Source organism: Symphodus melops, assembly GCF_947650265.1.
Source record: "Symphodus melops genome assembly, chromosome: 8".
NCBI lineage: Eukaryota > Metazoa > Chordata > Actinopteri > Labriformes > Labridae > Symphodus > Symphodus melops.
The window spans coordinates 228029-247483 of record NC_136698.1 but is presented as its reverse complement, the minus strand read 5'-3'; the positions used below and the strand labels follow the sequence as shown (position 1 = coordinate 247483).

The following is a 19455-nucleotide window of genomic DNA, read 5'->3' as shown; positions in this document are numbered from 1 at the left end:
TTTACAGCTGCAGTTCCTCCAGTGTCCACTAGAGTCTGTCTCCTGCAGTGAGTCAGTCTCCATAGAGCTCTATGTTAAAATGTCCAACTTTACAGCTGCAGTTCCTCCAGTGTCCACTAGAGTCTGTCTCCTGCAGTGAGTCAGTCTCCATAGAGCTCTATGTTAAAATGTCCAACTTTACAGCTGCAGTTCCTCCAGTGTCCACTAGAGTCTGTCTCCTGCAGTGAGTCAGTCTCCATAGAGCTCTATGTTAAAATGTCTAACTTTACAGCTGCAGTTCCTCCAGTGTCCACTAGAGTCTGTCTCCTGCAGTGACTCAGTCTCCATAGAGCTCTATGTTAAAATGTCCAACTCTACAGCTGCAGTTCCTCCAGTGTCCACTAGAGTCTGTCTCCTGCAGTGTGTCAGTCTCCATAGAGCTCTATGTTAAAATGTCCAACTTTACAGCTGCAGTTCCTCCAGTGTCCACTAGAGTCTGTCTCCTGCAGTGAGTCAGTCTCCATAGAGCTCTATGTTAAAATGTCTAACTTTACAGCTGCAGTTCCTCCAGTGTCCACTAGAGTCTGTCTCCTGCAGTGAGTCAGTCTCCATAGAGCTCTATGTTAAAATGTCTAACTTTACAGCTGCAGTTCCTCCAGTGTCCACTAGAGTCTGTCTCCTGCAGTGAGTCAGTCTCCATAGAGCTCTATGTTAAAATGTCCAACTTTACAGCTGCAGTTCCTCCAGTGTCCACTAGAGTCTGTCTCCTGCAGTGAGTCAGTCTCCATAGAGCTCTATGTTAAAATGTCCAACTTTACAGCTGCAGTTCCTCCAGTGTCCACTAGAGTCTGTCTCCTGCAGTGAGTCAGTCTCCATAGAGCTCTATGTTAAAATGTCCAACTTTACAGCTGCAGTTCCTCCAGTGTCCACTAGAGTCTGTCTCCTGCAGTGAGTCAGTCTCCATAGAGCTCTATGTTAAAATGTCCAACTTTACAGCTGCAGTTCCTCCAGTGTCCACTAGAGTCTGTCTCCTGCAGTGAGTCAGTCTCCATAGAGCTCTATGTTAAAATGTCCAACTTTACAGCTGCAGTTCCTCCAGTGTCCACTAGAGTCTGTCTCCTGCAGTGAGTCAGTCTCCATAGAGCTCTATGTTAAAATGTCCAACTTTACAGCTGCAGTTCCTCCAGTGTCCACTAGAGTCTGTCTCCTGCAGTGAGTCAGTCTCCATAGAGCTCTATGTTAAAATGTCCCACTTTACAGCTGCAGTTCCTCCAGTGTCCACTAGAGTCTGTCTCCTGCAGTGAGTCAGTCTCCATAGAGCTCTATGTTAAAATGTCCAACTTTACAGCTGCAGTTCCTCCAGTGTCCACTAGAGTCTGTCTCCTGCAGTGAGTCAGTCTCCATAGAGCTCTATGTTAAAATGTCCAACTTTACAGCTGCAGTTCCTCCAGTGTCCACTAGAGTCTGTCTCCTGCAGTGTCCAGTCATCTTTAGTTACAATTAGCAGCTAACCTGAGTCTGTGAGAACCAAACATGGACTGTTAGCATATGAAGCCAGTGAGACGTCTCACCTTCAGTCTTCACATCGTGGTGGTCTAACGGGGGACCTTCTATCTGTTCTGTCTTCAGAGGTTAAGAACAGAAATCAGATATCTGCTCTTTCACAGGAGACACACTTGCTAAGCAGGTAAATGAAGGTGAGTTCTGATGGGGGCCCATTAGGGAGGCTTCCTACTTTACAGTTTGTCAGTCCTCAGGGGCCCCTAAGTGGACTGGGGCCCCAAGCAGTTACCTGCCTTGCCTGTTGACAAGCAGCGCCCCTGCAGAGGCGTTACAGAGCAGAGACGGGTCCAGCTGATCCAGTGCTGTGTGTGTGTGTGTGTGTGTGTGTGTGTGTGTGTCTGACTGTGTGTGTGTGTGTGTGTGTGTGTGTGTGTCTGACTGTGTGTGTGTGTGTGTGTGTGTGTGTGTGTGTCTGACTGTGTGTGTGTGTGTGTGTGTGTGTGTGTCTGACTGTGTGTGTGTGTGTGTGTGTGTGTGTCTGACTGTGTGTGTGTGTGTGTGTGTGTGTGTCTGACTGTGTGTGTGTGTGTGTGTGTGTGTGTGTCTGACTGTGTGTGTGTGTGTGTGTGTGTGTGTGTGTGTCTGACTGTGTGTGTGTGTGTGTGTGTGTGTGTGTGTGTGTGTGTGTGTCTGACTGTGTGTGTGTGTGTGTGTGTGTGTGTGTCTGACTGTGTGTGTGTGTGTGTGTGTGTGTGTGTGTGTGTGTGTCTGACTGTGTGTGTGTGGAGCTCCCACAGAGTGTCTCCGCCCTCTAATCCCTGAAGGTCACTCCTGAGTCCAGACAGAAAAAGGAAATGAGGCTCTTCTTCTTCTTCTTTGGTTTTAATTGTAGCGTTCACCTGCAGTCGAGGGGCAGCAGGAGGAGGAGGGGCTCCATCTGAGGCCCCCCAGAACCCCCACTGACCTCATCGAGGTGGTGGGGTCAGAGGTCAGTGACTCAGTGCTAGAGTCAATATGAGGGGCGCTCTGTGTGAGTGTGTGTGTGTGTGTGTGAGTGTGTGTGTGTGTGTGTGTGTGTGTGTGTGAGTATGTGTGTGTGAGTGTGTGTGTGTGAGTGTGTGTGTGTGAGTGTGTGTGTGTGTGTGTGTGTGTGTGAGTGTGTGTATGTGTGTGTGAGTGTGTGTGTGTGTGTGTATGTGTGTGTGAGTGTGTGTGTGTGTGTGTGAGAGTGTGTGTGTGTGTGTGTGTGTGAGTGTGAGTGTGTGTGTGTGTGTGTGTGTGTGTATGTGTGTGTGAGTGTGTGTGTGTGTGTGTGTGTGTGTGTGTGAGTGTGTGTGTGTGTGTGTGTGTGTGTGTGTGTGTGTGTGAGTGTGTGTGTGTGTGTGTGTGTGTGTGTGTGTGTGTGTGTGTGTGTGAGTGTGTGTGAGTGTGTGTGTGTGTGTGTATGTGTGTGTGTGTGTGTGTATGTGTGTGTGAGTGTGTGTGTGTGTGTGTGTGTGTGTGAGTGTGTGTGTGTGTGTGTGTGTGTGTGTGTGAGTGTGTGTGTGTGTGTGTATGTGTGTGTGAGTGTGTGTGTGTGTGTGTATGTGTGTGTGTGTGTATGTGTGTGTGAGTGTGTGTGTGTGTGTGTGTGTGTGGTTCAGCTGTTTTTCCCACACAGGAACAATAGAGTTTATATTCATCCTTTCATCATGAGTCCAGACTGAATGATCTTTATTCTGCTTCTCTCACTTTAAGAAAACATCAAATTCAGACTTTTAAAAAACGTTGTTTTGATTGGCATCGATCAGAGGAGCGAAAATACAAAGAGGAGAGGAGGAGGTGTGTGTGTGTGTGTGTGTGTGTGTGTGTGTGTGTGTACGCGCGCGCGCTCGCTCGCTCCTGCTCCCTCGCGCTCCTCTCGGTCGGGCTGCTGTGTGTTTCGCTCCGGACTCTGACTGAAGGTAAAAACTTTCTTCCTCTTGGTTCTTTTCATGTTTAGTGAAACTTGTTTAGTTGTGAGGTCGCGCGCGCACTCAGACTCTCTCTGATCATTTCAATAAGTTTAAATGTTGAAGTGATGGAAGCGGAGCCGCGCTCCTCCGGGTCCGGGTCTAACGGACACGGCTTTTAAGGGAGATTAAAAAAAACAAAAAACGTCACTTTAACGTCTTTACTTTTTTAAGCACTGCAGTGACGTCACTTTTGAGAAAATCCCAAATGATCGACCATTAAAACAATCGAATAACAAAAAGATGGAGCATCAGACGCAGAGACCGGAGGACATGTTCTCAGGGTTCTCCTGGTTTGATCCTCTGTCTGTTCTCTGGAAGGATCCACAGATATCGATTTGATCAGTTCAATCACTTTAACAACAGAGAGAGGGTTTTTATTATGGACTTAATCTGAGATTTAAAGGAGCAGTGCCTCTTTTTTTAAACCAGTTCGAAGTGTTTGAAGTGCTCTAGAGAACATTTCCTCTCCTCCGTCTTTACATGAGAGACGTGATTTCATGAGAGACGTGATTTCATGAGAGACGTGATTTCATGAGAGACGTGATTTCATGAGACGTGTTGAGAGGGAGTTGATCTGACAGGTCAGTGATCACGGCGCTCTGAGACTTGATGAGTTTAAAGTTTGTGCACGGAGCTGCTCTCGGTGGTTGTGTGTGACTGTAGTCTGTCTCTGTGCAGGACCATGACCCCCCTCCCGCTCCTCGCCCCTCTCTGCTCCTCTTCACCGCTACAGCCGGACATGAAGGACTGAATCTGAGGACGCAGCGCCCCCTGCTGGACTCCTGCTGCCGCTGCAGGCCATGGCTGATTCCACTTACTCCGAGCTGATCGCCAAACACTACAACTACACGGGAAAGTTCCGGAAGACGTCGCAGGACTCCGGTCTGAAGGCCGACTCCGTGGTCTTCATCATCGTGTGCTGCTTCATCATCCTGGAGAACATTCTGGTCCTGACCACCATCTGGAGGACCAAGAAGTTCCACAAACCCATGTACTACTTCATCGGGAACCTGGCGCTGTCCGACCTGCTGGCCGGCGGCGTCTACACCGCCAACATTCTGCTGTCGGGCGCCAACACGTACAAGCTGACGCCCACTCAGTGGTTCTTCAGAGAGGGCAGCATGTTTGTGGCACTGGCGGCGTCCGTCTTCAGTCTGCTGGCCATCGCCATTGAGCGCCACCTGACCATGCTGAAGATGAAGCTGCACAACAACGGGAACACGTTCCGGGTCTTCCTGCTCATCAGCACGGTGTGGATGATCGCCGCCGTGCTCGGCGGTCTGCCCATAATGGGCTGGAACTGCATCGAGAGCATGACGCAGTGCTCCACCGTGCTGCCGCTCTACCATAAGACCTACATCCTGTTCTGCACCACCGTCTTCAGCATCATCCTCATGGCCATCGTGGTTCTCTACGCCCGGATCTACGCCCTCGTTCGCACACGCAGCCGCAAGCTCGTCTTCCGCAAAGTCACCAACGGTCGCGGGAACGCAGGCGCCAACATCAAGAGCTCGGAGAAGTCGATGGCGCTCCTGAAGACGGTCATCATTGTTCTGAGCTGCTTCATCGCCTGCTGGGCGCCGCTCTTCGTCCTCCTGCTGCTGGACGCCGCCTGCGAGACGCTCACCTGTCCCATCCTCTACAAGGCCGAGTGGTTCCTGGCGCTCGCCGTCCTTAACTCGGCCATGAACCCGCTCATCTACACGCTGACGAGCAACGAGATGCGCCGAGCCTTCCTCAAGACGCTGCTGTGTTGCACTTCCTGGCTCCGCCCAAGCTCCAAGTTCACTGGGCCCATCATGGGGGCGGAGTTTAGCCGCAGCAAGTCAGATAACTCCTCCCACCCCAACAAGGACGAGGCGGAATACTCGCAGAGGGAGACTACGGCGGCGTCCTCAGGGAACGTCACCTCCTCGTCCTAAACGATGTGAACAAGTCGTAGAGTCTCAGATGTAGTTTGTTTGGACAGGAAACAGGAAGTGTGCACGCCGCCCAACGGCGTCATCATGGCTGAACTGAAGTGTCAGCTGATTCTGACTCACAGCACTTATGGAGAACTGGTTTCACTGGAACCAGTGGACCCTCAGATGGAGACACTTAGTAACTGCTCACACCTCGTCTAGTCCTATCAAGGTCACATCAAGGTCACATTGATTGACACTGCCAGGTGAGACAAGGTGTGAGCTTAGAAAAAGTTGTGATAGTGTAGAAGAGTCCGAGTGTACTGACCCTCTAAGAACCTTTAGAACCTTTAGAACCTTTAGAACCTTTAGAACGTAAAGACTGAGCTGAAATATTTAAGAAGTACAAATTAATTCATACAAACGTTTTCTCCACTTTTCGTACAAACACTTTTCATGAAACACAAACAGGAAGTCAGACGTCAGCTGGTCATTAGATAAACTCATTAGTTTTATTTTGAAACAGCCGCACTCTGACTTCCTGTGATTTGATGACGTTTGTAAAAAGTTAACTCTGTAAAGATGTAGAAATTGTTTTTACGTTCTGTCTGATCTGTGTTCGCTTAGTTTGGTCTGATTAATTTATATCTGTAACCAGAGAAAAAACATTTTCATCTGTTTTATGTCAAAGTTTGTTTTTTATTCCGTCAGCCCAAAACGCCTCTGGATAAACAGGAAGTGAAAAAAACCCGCTGAAATAATAAAGTTGAATGTGAGTTAGTCCACCAAACGTTTCATCGGTTTGTGAGTTTTTATTTCATAAGAAATGACCAGCAGGGGGCGCCTCGCCGAAGACGACTAACGTGTACTGTTACTTGTACGTGTACTTCAAGGTGAGTGTCCCACCTGAGGCTTCACATGGTGGTCACATGACCAATCATCACGTTACAGACGATCCAGGGTCATATCCTCGACTAGAGCGTCACGTCATTCGACCACGAAGTCGACGAGACGAGAACGTCCCAGAGATCAGAGAAAGTGTGTGTGTGTGTGTGTGTGTGTGTGTGTGTGTGTGTGTGTGTGTGTGTGTGTGTGTGTGTGTGTGTGTGTGTGTGTGTGTGTGTTAACTGCAGTCAGGTAGAAATAAAAACAGTTTGGGTTTCAGAATAAACTTTTTTTAATTACAAATATAAACTCACTTTTATGCTGCCTTCAGGTTCTCCTGGGAAATATCATGTTCACTGTGTTAATGATGAGCTCATCTACCTTCCATCTAACTTTATCCCTGGTCCCTGGACCTTGGACTCTGGTCCCTGGACCTTGGACCCTGGACCCTAGACCTTGGACTCTGGTCCCTGGACCTTGGACCCTGGTCCCTGGACCTTGGACTCTGGTCCCTGGACCTTGGACCTCTGACCCTGATCCCTGGTCCCTAGTCCCTGGACCTTGGACCCTGGACCTTGGACCCTGGTCCCTGGACCTTGGACCCTGGACCTTGGACCCTGGTCCCTGGACCTTGGACCCTCAGAGCTCATAACCATCAGAAGAAGAAGAGGAGGAGTCTGTGAGGGTGTGCTGCCCCCCTGTGGTCATTTCATGTCACTACAACAAACACAGTCTGCAGTGTCAGTGGATGTGTGTTCACTGGTCGCAGGTCAGAGCTGGAAATCCCTTCACCAGCCTGTGATGACCCCGCCATAACGCCATAACGCCATAACGCCATAACGCCATAACGCCATAACGCCATAATGCCATAACGCCATAACGCCATAACGCCATAACGCCATAACGCCATAATGCCATAACGCCATAACGCCATAACGCCATAACGTCATAACGCCATAACGTCATAACGCCATAACGTCATAACGCCATAACGTCATAACGCCATAACGTCATAACGCCATAACGCCATAACGTCATAACACCATAATGTCATAACGTCATAACACCATAACACCATAACACCATAACGTCATAACGCCATAACACCATAATGTCATAACACCATAACACCATAATGTCATAACACCATAACACCATAATGTCATAACACCATAACACCATAACGCCATAACGTCATAACACCATAACACCATAACACCATAACACCATAACACCATAATGTCATAACACCATAACACCATAACACCATAACGTCATAACGCCATAACACCATAACGTCATAACGCCATAACACCATAACGCCATAACACCATAACGTCATAACGCCATAACACCATAACGCCATAACACCATAATGTCATAACACCATAACACCATAACACCATAACGCCATAACGTCATAACGCCATAACACCATAATGTCATAACGTCATAACGCCATAACACCATAACACCATAATGTCATAACACCATAATGTCATAACGCCATAACACCATAATGTCATAACACCATAACACCATAACGTCATAACGCCATAACACCATAATGTCATAACACCATAATGTCATAACACCATAACACCATAATGTCATAACACCATAATGTCATAACACCATAACACCATAACACCATAATGTCATAACACCATAACACCATAATGTCATAACACCATAATGTCATAACACCATAACACCATAATGTCATAACACCATAATGTCATAACACCATAATGTCATAACGCCATAACACCATAATGTCATAACACCATAACACCATAACGTCATAACGCCATAACACCATAACGTCATAACGCCATAACGTCATAACACCATAACACCATAATGTCATAACACCATAATGTCATAACACCATAACACCATAACACCATAACGTCATAACGCCATAACGCCATAACACCATAACGCCATAACACCATAATGTCATAACACCATAACGTCATAACACCATAACACCATAACACCATAACACCATAACACCATAACGTCATAACACCATAATGTCATAACACCATAACACCATAACACCATAACACCATAACACCATAACACCATAACACCATAACGTCATAACACCATAACGTCATAACGCCATAACACCATAACACCATAACACCATAACGTCATAACGCCATAACACCATAACGCCATAACACCATAATGTCATAACACCATAATGTCATAACACCATAACACCATAACACCATAACACCATAACGCCATAACGCCATAACACCATAATGTCATAACACCATAACACCATAACACCATAACACCATAACACCATAACACCATAACGCCATAACACCATAACACCATAATGTCATAACACCATAATGTCATAACACCATAACACCATAACACCATAACACCATAATGTCATAACACCATAACGTCATAACACCATAACACCATAACACCATAACGCCATAACGTCATAACGCCATAACACCATAATGTCATAACACCATAATGTCATAACACCATAACACCATAACACCATAACGCCATAACACCATAACGTCATAACACCATAACGTCATAACACCATAACGTCATAACACCATAACGTCATAACGCCATAACACCATAACGTCATAACGCCATAACGTCATAACGCCATAACGTCATAACGCCATAACACCATAATGTCATAACGTCATAACACCATAACACCATAACACCATAACGTCATAACACCATAACACCATAATGTCATAACACCATAATGTCATAACACCATAACACCATAATGTCATAACACCATAACACCATAATGTCATAACACCATAACACCATAACACCATAACGCCATAACACCATAATGTCATAACACCATAACACCATAACACCATAACACCATAACACCATAACGTCATAACGCCATAACACCATAACGTCATAACGCCATAACACCATAACGCCATAACACCATAATGTCATAACACCATAACGCCATAACACCATAATGTCATAACACCATAACACCATAATGTCATAACACCATAACACCATAATGTCATAACGCCATAACACCATAATGTCATAACACCATAACACCATAACGTCATAACGCCATAACACCATAACGTCATAACGTCATAACACCATAACACCATAACACCATAACGTCATAACGCCATAACACCATAACACCATAACACCATAACACCATAACACCATAACGTCATAACGCCATAACACCATAACACCATAACACCATAATGTCATAACACCATAACACCATAACACCATAACGCCATAACGTCATAACGCCATAACACCATAATGTCATAACACCATAATGTCATAACACCATAACACCATAACACCATAACGTCATAACACCATAACACCATAACACCATAACACCATAACACCATAACGTCATAACGCCATAACACCATAACGCCATAACACCATAATGTCATAACACCATAACACCATAATGTCATAACACCATAACACCATAATGTCATAACACCATAACGCCATAACACCATAATGTCATAACACCATAACACCATAACGCCATAACGTCATAACGCCATAACACCATAATGTCATAACGTCATAACGCCATAACACCATAACACCATAATGTCATAACACCATAACACCATAACACCATAACGTCATAACGCCATAACACCATAATGTCATAACACCATAACACCATAACACCATAACACCATAACGTCATAACACCATAACACCATAACACCATAACGCCATAACGTCATAACGCCATAACACCATAATGTCATAACACCATAACACCATAACACCATAACGCCATAACGTCATAACGCCATAACACCATAATGTCATAACACCATAACACCATAACGCCATAACGTCATAACGCCATAACACCATAATGTCATAACACCATAACACCATAACACCATAACACCATAACGCCATAACACCATAATGTCATAACGCCATAACACCATAATGTCATAACGTCATAACGCCATAACGCCATAACGTCATAACGCCATAACGCCATAACACCATAACATCAGGGCGCCATGTTTACAATTCGTGTTCTAAAACGCAACCAATGAGAGTTTGAACTTTAATGTTTGATCCATCTGTAAACAGAGCGACATCAGTAAACACAGAGTTAATCTTTAAACACCCCCCCCCACACACACACACACACACACACACACACACACACACACTCTCTGAGTGTATGTGTGTCACGGAGCCTGTCAGAAGCTTCCAGACTCCGTGGCGTCCTGATGGATCTGACTCTGCTCTTCTGCTCTCTCTCTCTCTGCTGTGAGTTTAAATTCTCTTCTTGCTGATTCTAAAACATAGATCTAGTTTATATAGAGCAGAAGTAACTAATCCCATTCACACACATTCACACACATCCGTACGCCCTGTCGCACCGGGAGACTGATTCAGGGTTGTCTTGCCCAAGAACACAAACATGTTGCTCACAGGAGCTGGGTTTCGAACCCTCGACCTTCCAGAGGCTGTCCAGGAGGTTTCCGGACTCTGAGAGAGATTGTAACTGATCCAGATTAAAGAACATGAACGTTCAAACGATCAGTACTTTGAAGAACGTCTCTGATGTCAGGAAGGGGGAGTCAGGAGGTCTTTATGGACAGAGGTCAAAGGTCAGCTAACTAACAAATCAAAGTCTGAGGAATCTGATGCTGGATTAAGACCCTTCACGAAACAGGGACGATGCCGAGTCCTCTTAGCGGGGTATGTGGGTCAGGCGCCAGTGGCCCTGTCACTGTGTGGCGTAGGGGGAGGGGCTCTTCTCCGTTTGGGTTCTTCAACATAACATTTTGGTCTGATTTCAAAAGCGTTATGTTTTGTTCTGACTTCCTGCTTGTCTCTGATTGGTCGACAGGGTGGACGGCTGCTGCCAGGTCATATTGGAGCGGTGAGTAAAGATCTGTCCTTCTCATCGACTGGTCTGAAATCTGCACACCGGCGTGTGGATCATAGTCCGAGCTGGTTTGACCTATCACGTGTCAGCAGGCTTTAGCGTGTTCGTGTGGACTCTACCAAAGGTCCTGGATCTTCTTCCTGAACCTCAATCAATCAATCAATCAATCAATCAATCAATCAATCAATCTTTATTTACATAGCGTCAATTCATAACAGGCGTTATCTCGAGACACTTTACAAAACCTGGATCTTGCTCCTGATCCTGGATCTTCCTCCTGATCCTGGATCTTCCTCCTGATCCTGGATCTTCCTCCTGATCCTGGATCTTCTTCCTGATCCTGGATCTTGCTCCTGATCCTGGATCTTGCTCCTGATCCTGGATCTTGCTCCTGATCCTGGATCTTGCTCCTGATCCTGGATCTTCCTCCTGATCCTGGCTCTGTGATCTGTGTCTTCTGACCACACATATTCTCTCTCTGCAGAGAAACCTTCCATCATCATGAGCGACGATGAAATCGAGGACGGAGGATCGGTGAAGATCACCTGCACGCTTCCCATCGACTACGGCGGAGGAGAGTGTCGCCTGTACAAAGGAAACGCTCGCTCCCCCTTCAGAGAGACGAAGGAGTCGGGCTACCTGTGCGTCTTCTTCCTGTCCTCGGCCGAGCTGCTGTGGAGACGAGATCCTGTCGGCAGCAGGGTCTACTTCTCCTGTGACTACCACCTGCAGCAGTACACCTCCGAGCGGAGCGACACACGCGGGGTCACGGTGTCGGGTAGGAGTCCTTATGCTAAGCTACGCTAACAATAAGTCCTATTAGAGGACTTAAATGTTTACACCTTTAAGTTCAGTGTAGTCAGGAGTTTCTTCCTTTTAGAACTTTTATTTGTTGACAATTTAAGGAATGAAAAACTGGTTCAGAGCTTCATGCAGGTCGTTATTAAAGGTCGAAGATTTAGGGAAGGAGGGCCGGACTTTAAGAGGGGCCGGACTTTAAGAGGGGCCGGACTTTAAGAGGGGCCGGACTTCATGTAAGACGTGCGTCCCTGATATTTAATATCTGTAAATGTTGATGTGTTTAAATGTTAAACAACAATCTCTTGAATCCAGACAGAGGTTCTGTACTGACCCGGGTCTGTTTGTTGTCTCTGGTCCAGGCAGCAGTCCCAGTCCTGGACTGTCCGTCAGCCATCGCTTCCTCTCACCTGAAGAAAGCGTGGCGGTCACCTGCTCCCCGCCAAGCCCCCCGGCCTCCAGCTGTACCTTCTACAGAGATCAGGTCATCGTTGCTCAAGGGTCCTGCAGCAGAAATCTGACTGCAAAGCAGCTCGCGGTCTGGGAGAAACCAGCCCTGTTGCTTCCTGTCAACCTGACCTGTAGATACTTCCCACACCCCCATCTGGAGATCCGCTCGGAGCCCAGCAACCACAACCAGCTGTTTGTGCTCGGTGAGGAAGCAATCAGATCCACATCACAGAATCCGTCCCAGGTTGTCTGTCAGAGGTAGCACTAAACCTGCAGCGTCTTTGTTTACAGGTAAGAAGACGTGAAAGACCAGGTCCAGGTCCTGACTGTTACCAGGTCCAGGTCCTGACTGTTACCAGGTCCAGGTCCTGACTGTTAGCTTGACGTACATAAAAAAAAAATCCACTTCAGATCAACACTGATGGGTTCAGGCCAAACACCAACACACCCTACAGAGACAAGAACTCCTCTGATGCCAAAATCTGGTCCTGGTCCTGAGTCTGGGTCCTTCTGCAGTATCTGTTAGTGAGGTCACAACACCCCAGTATAGATCACTTCAATCCAGATTAGTTTGGTACCAGTCCAGGTTCACAAATTTAAAATAAAGGTGCCTGAGCCGGTGGACCCCCAGTGGATCCCCGGTGGACCCCGGTGGACCCCCGCCGTCCCTTAAGGTGTGAAGGTCTATAACACAACGCCATGCAGGAACTAACAGGCTGATCCAAACGCCGCCAACACGAAGAAATAAAAACCACCTGACAGCTTTTAAAATGTCTTCAGGCAGAATTAAAGTCTACAAAGACCCCCGCTTTAGGACCCACTGGTCTAAACCACTAGAGCTCAGTTCATGTCAGTCCAGGTCCTAGTCTGGATCAGTCCAGTCCGAGCCACAAACACACACGGTTCACTGACGTACGTACGAAACATGTTCCTGTCCCTTTAACTCTGTTCTTGCTGCTGCTTAGATTCGATTGGTCCAGGAGCCAATCAAACATCAGAGTCCTCCAGCAGGTCAAAGGTCACCGTCTCACACTGTGGCGTGCGAGGTTAAACCTGTAACGCGTGCCGTCTGTGTTTGCAGATGTGAGTCGAGTCTCGGTGTCGGTGAACTGCAGCGTGGCGGTGGAGGACGACCAGCTGGAGGCGTTCAGGGACAGCTGGACCTCAGAGGGAGCAGACGGACGCACGCTCACCGTTCAGGTGAAGAAGGGAAACGTGACGACCGTCCAGACCTGTGACCACGTCCAGACCTGATCCAGACCTGATCCAGACCTGATCCACGAGACTGCGAGAAGCTTTAACTGAACAAGTCCACCGTGAAAGACGACGCTCACTATTTTAACACGATGTCAAACAGCTGAGCACGACGCCACACGAATCCTTCAACCCTGTGACACCTTCAATCTAAAGTAATGGGGGGGGCGCAGTGACGCCATGTTGGGACGCCAATATGACGCCATCACAGACGAGAGCGCAGCTCTTCTTTCTTTGAAGTTCTTTGATTCTTAAATTCTTTTGTGACGACGCTCGATTAAAAACAACAAATTCACCAATCACAGCGCAGAACTTTTTTATTGTTGTGTAGTCAATTATCACACACACACACACACACACACACTCAAACAAAAACACACACACTCAAACAAAAACACACACACACACACACACACTCAGACAAACACACACACACACACACACACACACACACACACACACACACACTCAAACAAAAACACACACACACACTCAGACAAACACACACACACACACACACACACTCACTCAAACAAAAACACACACACACACTCAAACAAAAACACACACACACACACTCAGACAAACACACACACACACACACACACACACACACACACACACACTCAAACAAAAACACACACACACACACACTCAAACAAAAACACACACACACACACTCAGACAAACACACACACACACACACACACACTCAGACAAACACACACACACACACACACACACACAGACAAACACACACACACACACACACACACTCAGACAAACACACACACTCAAACAAAAACACACACACACACACTCAAACAAAAACACACACACACACACACACTCAGACAAACTCCACTTTGCCAAACTCCAAGTGCCATGATGACCCCTCTCCGTTGGAGTGCATCATGGGAAATGTAGTCCTCGTCACGGCCGATAAGCGAACTCTGCTCAGGAAATGAACTCTATTTCCCAGCACGCACCGCGCGTTTTCTTCCTTCCCTCCTTCCTTCCTGCAGCCTCGGCCCTTCTGCCGTAAAAAAGGAAGATGAGAGTCCGCAGCGGTCCGCCGACACCGAACCGAACCTGAGGCGTCCGAGCGGGATGGAGGCAGAGCGGCTGCTGACGGACCCGAGCCCGAGCTCAGCTGCTGCTCCCCGGCCTTGAACGCGTCACGTCCGCCGCTGGAGCCGCGGAGCCCGGGTGGAGCTGCAGTCTGCCGTGCCGGGCCGAGCCGAGCCGAGCCGAGCCGCCGTCCTCTCCCGCCCTGCTGACTATGCTGAGCCAGCTGCAGGACTGAAGACTCGACTGCACCCCGAAACCACCCCTGATCTGTCCAGTCCGCCTCTCAGGTGAGTGCTGCAGCTCACCTGGTCCTCACCTGGTCCTCACCTGGTCCCACGGGACAGATCAGCACACACTTGGATCCGGGTTCGTGCTGTGATCATCGGTCCTGCTGTCAGTCTGGGACACCTGAGACCTGTCACACTCTGATCACGTAGATCTGACTTCCGGTCAGTCCGGTCCAGGTGACAGCAGGGTCATCATGATCACATGACTTTAAACTTAAGTTTGATGTCCTAGACCCCGGATGTTGGCTCATTTGTTTTTTTAATGATTAAAAGTTGCCGACAAACGTTTGAAACGTCACTTCCTGTTTTTAAATCTTCTGTACTTTCTAAACTATCGATCACTTAAAGAACAGAGATGATTTAAAACATGAAATATATATATATGACGAGCAGCGGATCACAGAAGTTAAAGATTGGAAACTTACTGAGACCCCAAAAGGTCGATTTGATGTGCAGACAAAAAGAAGAACATCACATGACAGCATCTAAAGGTTAGTGACCACGCCCCTGACCCCGCCTCCCATCCCCTGACCCCGCCTCCTGTCTCTGAGGTCCAGTGACCACTCCCTTGACCCCGCCTCCCATCACATGATTTTTTTGACAAACGTTTGAAAAAATGCACGCCACGCTGAGCAGAGCAACAACAGGAAGTGCTGTTAGATGGGGCCCACTGAGGGAGGTTTCCTACTGTCATTGCAAAATTTGCACATTTGAAGTGACTGCTGTGGTTTAAAGTTTGTCGACCCTTCGGGCCCCTTACTGGCCCTTTGGGGCCCCCTACTGGCCTGGGGCCCCCTACTGGCCTGGGGCCCCTTACTGGCCCTTTGGGGCCCCCTACTGGCCTGGGGCCCCTTACTGGCCCTTTGGGGCCCCCTACTGGCCTGGGGCATGCCTTGGCTGTTGACAGCTGGTGATGTCACAGAGTGTAAGACCTGCTGATGAGTCTGTGATCCGATGTGGTTTCTGTCGTTTCAGTGACCCTGCAGGATGGAACGCTCCGGCAGCATCCAGCTCGACATCCCCGACTTCAGTAACTCGGTTCTATCACACCTGAACCAGCTGCGTGTTCAGGGCCGGCTCTGCGACATCGTGGTTAACGTCCAGGGCCAGAGCTTCCGCGCTCACAAGGTGGTCCTCGCCGCTAGCTCGCCATACTTCCGGGACCACATGTCTCTGAGCCAGATGAGCACTGTGTCACTGACTGTGATCCGCAACCCGTCGGTGTTTGAACAGCTGCTGACCTTCTGCTACACGGGTCGCCTCTGCCTGCAGCTCGCTGACATCATCAGTTACCTGACCGCCGCCAGCTTCCTGCAGATGCAGCACATCATCGACCGCTGCACCCAGATCCTGGAGGGCATCCACCTGAAGATCAGCCTGGCCGACATGGAAGAGGAGTCCTCGGAGGATGCAGTACGGGTCACAAGGGTCAACCGGACACTGGAGGCGGTGGTGCGAGGTGGTGGTCATCACGCCACTCTGCGGCTCCTTGGTTCCCGGGGAGGAGCAGAGGCATGTGAGGCCATCAGCCCCGTCGAGGAGCAACTCAGCCCCCCACCGACTGTGGAGCACAGCGGACTTGAGGGTCCCGATGCCGCCTCAATCAGAGTGGGCAAAGAACCGATCCTTCGCATCAACCGGGCCGGTCAGTGGTACGTGGAGACGAGCAGCGAGCCTGAGCGGAGCGGCAGCGCAGAGGAGAGCGGGGGGATGGAGCGAGTGAGAATCAAAACCGAGAGGATGGAGGACTGGATCGGAGCAGGAGAACACCAAGAGGAGGGGGGGCCAGAGGAGGAGGGGGGCACTGTGATGATCGACACGTCAGGACGCAGCACGCTGGTCACGGGGCCCATGAGCACTCTCGGTGCCAGGAGCGCTCAACCATCCTCCAGCTTCAGTGAGACAGACAGGTGAGTCGACCAATGACACGCATCCGGAGGCCATGCGTCGCCTGGTGACAGCACGAGTCGTCAACGTGTGTGTTTGTGCTTCAGGTTCAGTCCAACCGGCAGTGTGGTGGTCGTGGCGGAGCGTCAGAGAGCAAAGAGCGAGTCTCCCAGCAGAGCGGACGAGCTGCGACAGTCGGGCTCTAAGGTAACCAGCAGCTCACCTGTTACCTGAGACTGTCGTTTAAAGTCTTTGTCCTGAGCGCTCTGGTAAACGTGCTCCGGCGCTTTGTGTCATCAGAAGCTCGCTGTGCAACCGTGAAACATCTGTCTCTTTCCTGTTTGTAAACTGGAAGACATCTAGTGCTTTTACTTTGAAGGTGGAGAAATGGAAGTTGTTTTATTCTGAAGAGATCTTGACGGCAGTTAGCATAACGGATTATCATCTCCACAAATCAAGCTAACGAGCTCCGTCGAGTTTCATTCGTACCTGATGATCCGTGAGATTCAGAATCTAAAGTCGATCAGGCCGTCTGAAGCAGTTTGATCCAGTAATGGTGAAAGCAACACGACAGCAGCTCACTGATTGGTGCAGAGACGCAGCCTCTCCAAGCTGGCTGGCAAATGTCTGAGTGTAGCAGGAACATGAGTGCGCTCGGAGCAGGTTATAGTGTAAATAAATAAACACCAGGTGAAGGTCATGAACATGACCGCTGATTGATCCAAGAACCTTTGAAATCCCACAAGAGTTTCCCAAAGGATCCCTAAATCCTGCGGGCTCCGAAGAACCTGTTAAAAGACCGAGACTCAACCAGTTGCCCACTGCAGGAAGAGTCTTTGCCAGTTCAACCATTCAGTGACTCCAGACTCCCCTAAAGTCACACCTGAACCTCCTTAGTGGGCAGGAACCCTAAACCCCTATCCTGCAGTCATTAGACCCTGAACTGGTCCCAACAGCCTGGGAACCCCAAAAACTACCACTACTGCAGCTTCACCCCTAACAACCTAAAGATCCAGAGATCCTCCTCAGGTACCATGAGTCAGGTCTAAGGGAGGATCCATCAGAGGGTCGCCTTCGGTCACAGCCGACGAGGGGAGGGAACCCTAAAGAAACCAGAAACCTTTCATAAAGTTGAGTTCTTGTTTTTAAAGATTTACCAAGACCCCTAGAAATTCTTAACGGCTGAAAGAAGTTCTTTAAATCAAAGACATTTTCAGCAGTTCTCAAAGTATTGTCATTGGAACCCCAAACCAGGACTCAGGAAGGTAAAGGTCCCTGAAGCAGTCTAGTCCTCTACCTGTCCCGGGCTCAGTGCTCATCCAGAGTTTAGACGTTTGTGATGCACTTTGTTCTGTCTCGTCTCCGTTAACCGTTTGCTCTGCTTGTCAGGGGGAAGAGCACGCTGCGTTTGACATGGGGGGTTATGAGGACTACCTGAGGGAGCAGGTAGGAGACCGCTGGTTCCGCTACAACCCCAGGCTCACCTGCATCTACTGCTGCAAGTCCTTCAACCAGAAAGGAAGTCTGGATCGCCACATGCGCCTGCACATGGGCATCACGCCGTTCGTCTGCCGCATCTGCGGGAAGAAGTACACCCGCAAGGACCAGCTGGAGTACCACATCCGCAAGCACACCGGCAACAAGCCCTTCCACTGCCACGTCTGCGGCAAGAGTTTCCCCTTCCAGGCCATCCTGAACCAGCACTTCCGCAAGAACCACCCAGGCTGTGCCCCCCAGGAGGCCCACAGCGCCTCACCCGAGACCACCACCGCCTCCATCCCATCCAGGGGAGGCCCGAGCGACGAGGCCTCTCCCAGCCAGGAGGATCCTGAGGGAGGGGGTGGAGGCAGCAGCAGCGGTGGGGGCCAGTACAGTGAGGGTCCACAGGCCTCCGTGTCCACAACAGGGCCAGACTGACCCCAAGGAAGGGGGGGGGGGTGACCCTGAAGTTCCTGAACCATCAGGAAAATGAACCTAACGACCGAATGAACACCTCAGAGTCCGAACTGAGATTTCTTTCCGCTTTAAACCGCATCTACCTTCACAAACCAAACGGAACCGATTAAGCTAAAAAAGAAGAATCGCCACACACTCCAACAACCTCATACGCCACGCAGTGGTCCTCGTTTGCCTCCGTCTATGTTACGTTACAGATTTCTACTTTTATATTACAGCTTCTTATGACTACAGGTTCTTATTACAGGTTCACAATGCAGCATCACAACAGTCTGTCTGGTGGAAACTTGCCAAACTTCTTAGTGCCAGTTTAACACTTCATTCCTTTATGTTTGCCTTGAGACAATCTGGAGCAGATCCTGCGCTCTGAAAGTGCCGCCCGGCATGACGACATTTAGATGCACAAAAAGGTTGAAATGAGAAAAACACGAGCCGTTAAAGGACGTGTTCCAGTGTGATCACGGGTTCTGTTCATTCAGGCTCCGAGCTCTGATACTTTAGACCCTGTTAATAAACCCGTGCACATCCATGCG

General features: G+C 48.8%; 3 protein-coding genes across 3 annotated transcripts; all 3 read left to right on the top strand.

Annotated features, from left to right (window-relative positions):
- The first annotated feature begins 3342 nt into the window (after positions 1-3342).
- Positions 3343-6161, top strand: s1pr1 (sphingosine-1-phosphate receptor 1). Its single transcript, XM_079350675.1, has 2 exons — positions 3343-3425; positions 4155-6161. The coding sequence occupies exon 2, from the start codon at positions 4277-4279 to the stop codon at positions 5396-5398; it is 1122 nt and encodes a 373-aa protein (XP_079206801.1). The 5' UTR covers positions 3343-3425; positions 4155-4276; the 3' UTR covers positions 5399-6161.
- A 4956-nt stretch (positions 6162-11117) lies between these two features.
- Positions 11118-13721, top strand: LOC306828537 (uncharacterized protein; the record flags this gene model as incomplete). Its single annotated transcript, XM_079351057.1, has 4 exons — positions 11118-11213; positions 11704-11997; positions 12380-12670; positions 13549-13721. Exons 1-4 carry the CDS (start codon positions 11138-11140, stop codon positions 13719-13721), a joined length of 834 nt encoding a protein of 277 aa, XP_079207183.1. The 5' UTR covers positions 11118-11137.
- Positions 13722-14135: 414 nt separating this feature from the next.
- zbtb37 (zinc finger and BTB domain containing 37) lies at positions 14136-19179 on the top strand. The gene is made up of 4 exons (XM_079351511.1): positions 14136-15079; positions 16055-16989; positions 17074-17173; positions 18356-19179. Exons 2-4 carry the CDS (start codon positions 16067-16069, stop codon positions 18881-18883), a joined length of 1551 nt encoding a protein of 516 aa, XP_079207637.1. The 5' UTR covers positions 14136-15079; positions 16055-16066; the 3' UTR covers positions 18884-19179.
- The last annotated feature ends 276 nt before the right edge of the window (positions 19180-19455 follow it).